Raw genomic sequence first — 10,154 nt, 5'->3', positions numbered from 1 at the left:
GCTATTTAACATTTGCTATTTTGCCTGCTTACAAGCTAGTGAGAAACATGTTCCTGTCGTTGCTCGCAGATTTTTTTAATTCTTGGTGGTACTGAAGAGAGGGCCACTCGCAAGTCCTGTTCAACGGAGAGGCGTGACCTCCTGTTGCTCTTCATGTAAACTAGAGTAGAGAATGCCAACTCACACAGGTAGGTAGTGGGAAAAAGAAGAAGTTGTTCAATCGCGTGGCGGGAGATAGTTGGGTACTCTGATGCAGAAGCCAACCAAAACTGATCCAGTGGGAGCTCACTAAATTTGAGTTTCATTGTGCGGTCCATCCGGAGCTCTGCACATTCCTCTCTTTCCCTCAAAATGAGCTTTTGTGTTGAGGATTCCTGATTGAATGGGGCTCGAATCCAGTCAAAGTCCTCGATGTCGGCCACACGTGGAAAGTAGCGCTCAAACCTCTCTTTTAATGTCTGAAGGTGTTCAGCAAATAAAGCGCGCTCCCTAGCAGCCTGTGGTGCGGCTGATGCCAGTGGGAACATCTCCATGGAACCCTGTTACAAAGCCTCCTGCCACAGGATAAGCTTGCCCATAAACCCCCGAATCTTGTCTGTGGACGATAGAATGTTCTCATTCCTGCCCTGAAGCTTGGTGTTTAACTCGTTGAGATGCCCAAAAATATCTGCAAGGTAAGCCAGCTTGGCGCCCCACCTCTGATCCGCGAGCTTGTCCTTATGAGGGACAGGGTGTTCCTTCGAAAACTCCAAAACCTCTTCTCGCAGCTCATAAAGACGGGACAGGACTTTTCCCCGTGACAGCCAACGTACCTCTGTGTGGAGGAGTAGGCTTTGGTGGTCAGCTCCCATCTCAGCGCACAGTTGGGAGAATAGCCGAGACTTTAATGGCCTTGATTTGATGTAATTCACCACCTGCACAGATTGATCCAGCACCTCAGCCAACTCCGGGGGCATGGTTTTGGCAACTAATGCCTCGCGATGTAAAATACAGTGGTTTGTCACAATATTTGGGTTTTGTTCTTTCACCTTGGCAATAAAACCTCTCACTCTCCCCGTCATGCATGCCGCACCATCTGTACAAAGACTGATGCACATTTCCCAGGTCAGACCTTTCTCTTTTAAATAGTCATTAGTTACCCTGAATACCTCTTCCCCTGTTGTGTGGCTTTCCATTTCTTTACAGAATAAAAAAGTCTCTTTGATTGAATCACCGTCAACATATCTGACGTTTGCCAGGAGTTGGGCAGCCCCACTTATGTCAGTTAACTAGTCCACCTGTAGAGAAAATGTGCCGCTGACCTGCAGTTTCTCCGTCAACTGTTGTTCTATGTCATCTGACATGTCATCGATCCTTCTTTTAACTGTATTATCTGACGAAAGCACTTTTGATAAGGCATTTGCGGCATCTGGACCCAGCATGACACCTGCAATTTTTTTTAAAGCGGGGAGGATGAGCGTCTCCGCTATTGTGTGTGTTTTTTTCTGCTTTGCAATAAACTCCGCTAGCATATAACTTGCCTCCATAGCCTTATCAGACACTTTCACACAATCCAACAAATGGTCTTGCTGCCTCTGGTTCAGATGTTTCAGGCAGAAAGAGAGAGATGTTTTTTCCAAGTAGCTACAAAAGAAATTGCTGGTGTTTTTTAATTGCCATAACAACCGTGAGCTAATCTGCAGTTAACATTAGCTAACATGCTAGTTTTTCTAACAACTGAAAAAAGAAGGGAAAAAAAAACCCTTATTTCAGAATTGTCTTCCAAATTAAACAAGGTTGCTGAACTTTTTTGGCAATTTTGGCAATTTGCTGATTTTATTTGCTACATGTTAGTCTGTAACATGAAGCAATAAGGTACGAGAGGCTGCGAATCGGGCTTAACAACACACTTGAACGCGTACTTTATTGACGATAAACTGCCTCTCGTACCTTATTGCTTAAGTGAATGTCACTTTCTTGTGGACTTTATTGAATTTGCCATGTTTCATGAGGCACATGGCTAATCCAATGTCCTTATGACATCATAATTGATTCCATGACAACAGCATACCATTCTACGAAATTTTACATATATGCCTTTAACAAGCTCACTGCAGATCATTGCTACATAACTTTTTGAAGGAGCCTATTTCCAGTCAATTGTTTTATGAACTCACTAAATTATTATTATTCAACGATAGCCTGCAAATCAATCCACTCTCCCACCTCGAAATGAGTGAGTATATTAATATAATAATTATTATTAACTGCTGTAGTATTTTTCAAATGCCTTCAAATATTGTACAACATCATCACATGTCACCACCATCTGATTTACACTCTGCCATGTCACATTTAGTATTTATACATTATTTGTAAACACTAAGCACAATGTTTACACATCATATAATAAAAATTACTTGAGAACCACAAAAACATGATCACTTCACAATGAATGTCAAGTCTGTCATTGCCCTGTCACCACCATCAGACAAAAATATGAATTATTTTGTGGTTTAGGTGTCTGATAGTGTTGAAACAAAGTGTCACGGTAAAAAACATTTTGATAAAAAGGGAAAGGTTGGGAGGTTGTGTCAAAGTGTAGCTAAGGAGCTTAGTAGATGTTAAATACTTCTAATTTGTCTGAGCAAAGGGTTTTATTTAAATAAATATTGCCCCCTGTTGATTCCCACTTCTAATGTCAGGCTCTGAACAAGTATATCCTATGGACGTGGAGTGTAGGCTACCTATATGATTGTTTAATTTTTTACAATATTATCTAACCTGATGTGAATGTCACTTTCTTTCTGAATTTATTGAATTTGCCATGTTTCAAGAGGCACACGGTTAATCCTATGTCCTTATGACATCATAATTGATTCCATGACAACAGCATACCATTCTACAAAACTACATGTGTACACCATTTTACAAGGTCACTGCAGGGCAATGCTACATTGCTTTAAAAACTATTATAGTCAAATGGTTAATGAACTCAATAGATAGTAATTATATCACAATAACGTGCTTATCAATGCACTCCCACCTTGACACATGAGTGAGTATGACGATATTAAGTATTTTTTTTAAATGCCTTAGAATATTGCAGAACACAACACGTTCAATTAAATGACTATAGCTACATAATGATGCATACAGTAACAACATAGTTAAAGATGATAGTTAAGGTAGCTAGATATAAACTATACAATAATAAAGACAGAAAAAATAGATAGATGGATAGACAAAAATATTCATTATACATGAATGTGTGTGTGTGTACTCTAGGATCGTTTGAGGAGAAGTACGTGGAACTGAGCTGTCTTGGCCAAGGTGGCTTCGGCTCAGTCTACGCAGGACTCCGTATAGATGACAATCTGCCTGTAAGAATAACACAACACGCAAAATATACACACACAGAGCAGTATATAATTTTTTGTATTTCCCCCCACCCGTTTTTTTCGATAGGTGGCAGTCAAGCATGTTCCCATTGATAAGGTGATAAATACACCTGTGGTGAGTGGACCAATCCTCTTTTTACGTTTCATATTTTCCATTTTAGATTCTCATTCTGAATTGTCTGTCATCCCAAACCACAGTCTTCCAACAGATAACATCCCTATTGCAGCATTAACTACCTGGTTGTTGTGTTCTCTGTGTTTAAGACCCTGCGTGGGAAGCTCCGCCAGCTCCCCCTGGAGGTGGTGCTCCTACTGATTGTAGGACAGGGTGGGGCAGACATGGCTGAGAAGGCCAGGGGTGAGGAGGTGAGGGGTGAGGCCAGGGTTGGAGACGGTCAGGCAGCAGTGGAGCTGCTGGACTGGTACGAGCTGGACCAAGAGCTCATTATAGTTCTGGAGAGGCCTGTACCCGCCCTGGAACTGTTTGACTATATCCAGGAGAGAGGATATCTCCCCGAGGATCAGGCCAAGCTATATCAAGCTATATCAGGCCAATCCACCTCCAAAGAGATATTTGTGAAAGTCAACATTCATCACCATTTGCCCTCACTCTCCCAACTGTCCTTCATCTTTCTCTCGGTCTCTTTCTGTAGATCATTCTGAGGCAGCTGGTTGAGGCCATGGTCAATTTTCACTCTTGGGGTGTCCTCCACCGTGATATTAAGCCAGAGAACCTTCTGGTGGAGACCGGTTCTGCAGTTCCACGGATTAGGGTTCTGGACTTTGGCTGTGGCTGCATTATCCAAGAAGCACCCTACACCAAGTTCCTTGGTACGTTCCATACTCTTGTATTTTCTGTGCCCCCCCCCCCCCCCCTAATTCATATTAAAGAGCAATATATCATCAAAGATTTACCATGATGACAAACACAAGGACTTGAGCAAAAATAAGGAATGGACTCGGACACACACTACCATGTGCGGTTTAACTAAGGTTGTTTTGTGTGTGTGTGTGTGTGTCAGGGACCAAAATGTACATCCCTCCTGAATGGTACCTCCATGGTTCCTACCAGGCGGTTCCATCCGCTGTCTGGCAGCTGGGGGTACTGTTATATAACGTGCTGTCTGGGATATTCCCCTTTTGCACACCCGACCAGGTCCTTTATTGTGATCCTATCCCTACCATGGATGGGTTTTCCAGCCGTAAGACACTTATCCACACGCAGACGAGAACAATAAACATACACACTCACTCAGAGGCACACACATACTTCCTGTCTGTATCTAACTGACCACAGTTTCCTCCACTTCTCTTATATTCTCTGCTATCTCTCTCTCTCTGTCTTTCTCTCTCCAGAATGCAAGAACCTGCTGAAATTGTGTTTGGCAAAGTGCCCCAAAGACCGGCCTACTCTAGAGGAAGTCCTTCTCCACCCTTGGCTGCGTCCAGAGGAGGAGAAGAACGCAGGGAGACAGAAAAAGAGAAAGAGAAAGGAAAGAAGAGACGCACAGAGCAGCAGAGGAGGGGAGAAAGAGGAAGAGAGTGCTGGAAGAGAGACAGGATTCGGGGGAGTCTTCAACGGCACTGTCCCTGAGGACGCCTCATATTCGTCCTCCCTCTCCCTGTCCCAGGGCAACACCAAGAGGTGTAGGGTAGATACCAGGAGCCCTGAGGTGTCCCCTAAAAAGACCACTGCCACAACAATGACCCCACATGGTACACATGGAAGAGGTAAGACACACAAACACAGAGAGTCACAGCCATGCACCAGATTAAGTTCTCCTGGTTTTCCTTGCCCCTCGTGTTTTCTGTCTGTCTCCTTGGGTGTGTGTTTTGGTCTTGGTCTCTCTCTCCAGGCTCCCTACACTCATGTGTCTCGTTCCAATCACCCTTTCTAGAGGTTGGTAAATAACTACTTTGGTTTTATAATCCTGTTTTGCTTTTCCCTGCTTTTGTGTCCATCCCCTACTACTGACAGTGGGATGCGGCCAAGACAAGGACCCAGAGGAGAAGCAGGGCTACATGGAAAGGGAGACAGAACTTGACAGGTCAGTGGGAAACCTCTTCAACTTTGAACTTCATCAACTGAGTTTTCCGATGAAGCATTGATTCTGAGAAAGGCCGTGAGTGAGTAATGTTGTTCTCCCCAGGGCCCGTGCTGTGTCCACCATCCCAGAAATGAGCAATACAGCACTGCTGCCCAGAGGCCCTCTGCCTGTGCTGCCCAGAGGCGTGGTGCCCGTGCTGCCCAGAGGCCTGGTACCCGTGCTGCCCAGCACCGAGCCCTCTGCTCCCCCTGAGCCCCCAGCAGAGTCCTGGTCAACTCTAGCACCCCCAGAGCTCCCTGCATGTAAGAACCCCGGCCTTGGTCACCACCACCGACCCCCTGAGCACCTCTGCACATCCAGACGGCCTCCAGGTCTGCCTCCAGAGCTGCCCCGGCTTTTCACCCTGCCTCCTGGCCGGCCTCCACAACTGCCCTGGCCTTCGTCCCTGCCCCCCGGTCGTCCTCCTGACCTCCCCACTGTCCCTTTCTCCCCCCGTCGCCCTCCAGACCCCCACCCCCCCAACAAAACAAAAAAACACATCTATACCCCCCCCCCCCCCCACACACCCCGACTACATTCAGGAGAGAGGAGGATATCTCCCTGAGGATCAGGTCAAGGTGAGTGTGTTTACAAGTTCATACTCACAAACCCGTCTGTGGAATAATCCTGTAGAAAACAGTTATAGATCACAGACCACAGACCCTGGATGCAGAAAAGCTGGAAGGAAGGTTGGAACAAGATTCCTCTGGAGCCAGATGAACACCGGATTGGATGGGAAGAGACGTGTGAATGATGTTGAACAGAAGCTGAAAAGTCCATGGAAAATGGACACCTGAATGAATGATGCTAGTGGGGAGAAACAGAAGGGAAGACCGACACACAACTACATACATACAGTACACACATGTTCCTATGGTGTACGTAACACCAGGAGAGAGGAAGACATCTCCCAGAGGATCAAGCCGAAGATATCTCCCAGGGATTTCCAAGCCGTAAGACATGCATCCACACACAGGAAATTACACGCACACTCACCCAAGACACACATTGTCTTTATCTAGCTGACCACAATCCCCTCCACTTCTCTCATATTCTCTGCTATCTGTCGTTCTCTCTTTCCTTTTCTCTCTTCAGAAGATATGAACCTACAGAAGGAGGCGGTTTGGCAAAGACCTGCCCACTCTGGAGGGAATTCTGCTCCACCCTTGGCTGCAGTGGTCCAACCCCTGGCACACCATGGGTCGATGTGCATCTCATCCACTTCCTCACCACAGACCACCTGGGACAGAACATCTTTTTTTTATCAAACGCCCCAAGCATATTTACTACACACTAAATAATTAACGCATTATATGCTTAACTAGTCTGTTTATTTCTGGGAATTTAAATCTCCAAATACTGATTTCAAATGAAAGTGATCTTCTGTCCTTTTTTGCTTATACTAGAATAGTGCCCATGTCCATGATGCAGACGGTGATTGAGATGGTTATAAGGGCACACAGGCAGCCATTATTATCAAGTTATCGATACAGTGCTCGTCACGGCTCTCGCTACTGCAGTCTCAATCTGTGTTTGTCGTGTGTCTAACCTCTTCCATGTGTGAGATGTTCTATAGTACATTTCCCTAGTTAAAAATAACTTCCTCCTTCATTGTTGCTCCCGATGGGCAGGCTAGTGCCTTGCATGGCAGCTGCACCGCTGTTGGTGTATGAGTGTGAGCCTTCCTTCCTGACGCAGAACTAATGGGACATCTCGTGTCCATGCCTCCACATGATTACTGTGGTTAAAATAACACTGTCACTCACTAATGAGTCTTGAGTTACTTGTTTTCTGCTTGGCGAAGTCCTCTGGCTAATCCCACCTAACCCCCTGATGTGTACTTTGCCCATCATCTGGGTGTGAAAACCGTTCTGCCACAGAACGTCTATCCATGTAGCATAGGGATTCAGACACTTATAGTTATTCCTTAACCGGGTAAGGTGGACAAAACAGCCACTCTGTCACGGCCACAGCCGTGCCCCCCTATTGTTTTTGGTTTTTCCCTGTCCTAGTGTTTCCCTGTCATTGTCTTCACCTGTCTGGTTCTCGTTAGTGTCATTGTCTTCACCTGTGTGTCGTTTGGTTCTGTGTATTTAGGTTTCTGTTTTGTGTCCAGTCTTTGTCTTGTCATACTGCTACTACCCCTGCATGCGTGTACCCTGTCTGGTTCCCGTTTCAAGTATTAAACCCTTTGTTTTCGACCATGGCTGCTGACTCCCCTGCATTTGGGTCCAACCCCACCTCACGTCGTGACACACTCCACATAGCTGAAATCCCACAAAGTCATGTAGGTACATTCTTCCACTACTGATTGTGTCTCTGATTGTGCCACTACTGACTGAGTGTGGTACATTGGAAACCGTACCTGAACGGGAGGGGCAGCAGATTGGAGAGTTTGTGTAGGTATTGAGGAAGGTAGCACCCAGCTCCCTCATGAAGTTTACGTATGGTAGCTGAACCACCCTATTCCCAGGGTCCACAGTCAGTCGGCCGTCCTTTGTCTAAAATAGAAATGATGCTCCGAAGAGAACTTCTGTTTCATACCCTCAATTTAACCTTAAAGGGATCATAGCATGCAAATCCGGGTTTACCTTGTCATAGTTGAATAACGACAGTTTGGTGGGTAAAATGGACATACAGAGAACTTCAAGTCTCATTGACACCTCTTTCCTATGCAAATCTCCCAATTTGAAACTGCCACTGTAAAACGGACAGTTTCAAAAAATTAGAGTTGATGTCAACTCGTTAGCTACACCTTATTTGACTCTGGTCTGTACCTTTGTCACACCCAAAATTTTACATACAGCAAATTAATAACTTATGTTGCTTACAATGCTCAGAACAAACCTAATACAAAGTTATGCTTAGTCTACGACACTGAATTGTGGGTATTACACTAGTATTACAGCTAACAGGTGCCATGTTGTGTCTTTGCTCTGCAGCTTTGCTAGTTGTAAACCAACTCATCAGCATGTAGACCATCTACATGTTCTTGAGCATACAATAGAAGGGAGAAAACCTCTAATTTCATTCTGGGGCTATTTCACAGGGTTACTTTAGGGCGCATAGAACAGCACCCGGGCCATTTTCAGCCCAACCAATGTTACATACGCTATTCGGAGACCTTACGGAACAGTGTGAAATACCTTGTACAATCATTCTATGACCCCTTTAAGGTATTCTACATAAATAATGCAGTGAGGTAAATGTATCAAACTTTCAATTTTTCATTGATAAAGTAAATAAGTGTAGACCACTCACTGGTAGGCTGGTCAACACAATGTTAACGGTTTCTTACAAAAGCAAGGTAGAGGGTTCCCAGGGTACAAAGGTGACTTTTTGCTATGTATTCATTTGTTTGATGATTGATTGATTCACTTATCTTTCAGGCACCTTGTTTAGTATATGTAATTGAAGCTCCATTCAACCACTGGCTCACCACAACGTTGTCTCTCTCTTCTTCTTTATTTTCTCTACACAAATAGTTGCCAGAGTAAGTGTGAGAATAGACACATCAGAAAGTTTGCAGATGACACGGCCATAGTCAGCTTGCTGAAGGGAAGGGATCTGAAACATGGGCTTGTTGTCAATGACTTTGTGTCATGGTGTAAGGAGTTTCATCTTGAACTGAATTTGTCAAAGACCAAGGATATGATTATTGACTTCAGGAAGTCGGTGCCCATTCCCAGATTCTATTGAGGGGATTGAGATTGATTTGGTTGAGAATTATAAATATTTGGGTACTGTTTTTGATAACAGGCTGTGCTTTCAGACCAACACAGATACCATCTCTAAGAAGGTACAGGACAGCAATGTCTCTATTTCCTGAGAAATAGGAACTCTACTAAGGTGTGCACCAAAATGATGACTCTGTTTTATAGAACGTTTATTGAGTCGGTGCTGACCTTTTGTGTTGTGGTGTCATTTGGTTTGGAAATCTGAATCTGGCGAATAAAAACAGGGTGATCGACTTGTCAGAGGGGCCAGTAAACCAAGTTCAGCTATCTGAGCTTTATGTTCGGCAGATTGTAAGGAAGACCCAGGCCATATTGGCTCCATTAACCATCCCCTGAAGGGGGAGTTTGAGTAGCCTGGCTCTGCCCTCCTACGTACTTCCGCTCAATTTTGATTTTGCTTCTGTACTAGGTCTGGGATTTCAGTGCTTCAGTCGGTTTTCAAAAACAATTTTTTTGTATGTCCAATCAGCGAACAGAGGGAGTGGCTGAGAACAATGACGTTGATTTTGTGCTCTAGTTTGAGTTGTAGTTCAATAATGGTGGCGGAGAAAGATGCAAGCGAAATTATTCTGCGGTTGTGGCAACGCGGCCGAATATCCATAAGTTAAAGCCGGAGCAAGAACAATCCTTGCTGAGTTTTGTTGGTGGTCATGATGTTGTGGCCCTCCTCCCCACGGGGTTCGGGAAAAGTTAGATTTTCCAGCTATGGCAGCTAGCTCCGTGGTGAAGGAGTTGGCTAAATCGAACGCTAGCGATTGGTTATAGCAAATCAGAGTGGCTCTGGGCAGATCCAATAGTTTTAAACTTCAACAGAGTATCCGCCTTCAAGGAAGTTAAAGCTTGTCAATGGAGCGATCCCAGACCTTCTGTACAAATGAAATGTACGAGGGTCTGGTTAGGACCAGGCTAGAGTTTGAGCTCTTGCCTTCAGGAAGATGGTATAGAGCAGG

General features: G+C 44.8%; 1 protein-coding gene across 1 annotated transcript; it reads left to right on the top strand.

Moving 5' to 3' along the window:
* Window positions 1-1,748: 1,748 nt before the first annotated feature.
* LOC124470706 (serine/threonine-protein kinase prk-2-like) lies at window positions 1,749-5,927 on the top strand (the record flags this gene model as incomplete). The annotated part of the gene is made up of 8 exons (XM_047024710.1): window positions 1,749-3,362; window positions 3,448-3,495; window positions 3,645-3,746; window positions 4,034-4,211; window positions 4,403-4,582; window positions 4,737-5,111; window positions 5,359-5,428; window positions 5,531-5,927. Coding segments are annotated over exons 1-8 (1,497 nt in total), but the record flags the coding sequence as incomplete, so codon positions are not given.
* Between the last annotated feature and the right edge of the window lie 4,227 nt (window positions 5,928-10,154).

This window comes from Hypomesus transpacificus, chromosome 1, assembly GCF_021917145.1.
Source record: "Hypomesus transpacificus isolate Combined female chromosome 1, fHypTra1, whole genome shotgun sequence".
NCBI classification, from domain to species: domain Eukaryota; kingdom Metazoa; phylum Chordata; class Actinopteri; order Osmeriformes; family Osmeridae; genus Hypomesus; species Hypomesus transpacificus.
Note: the sequence above shows the minus strand (reverse complement) of the source record. Positions and strands in the feature narration are given on the sequence as shown.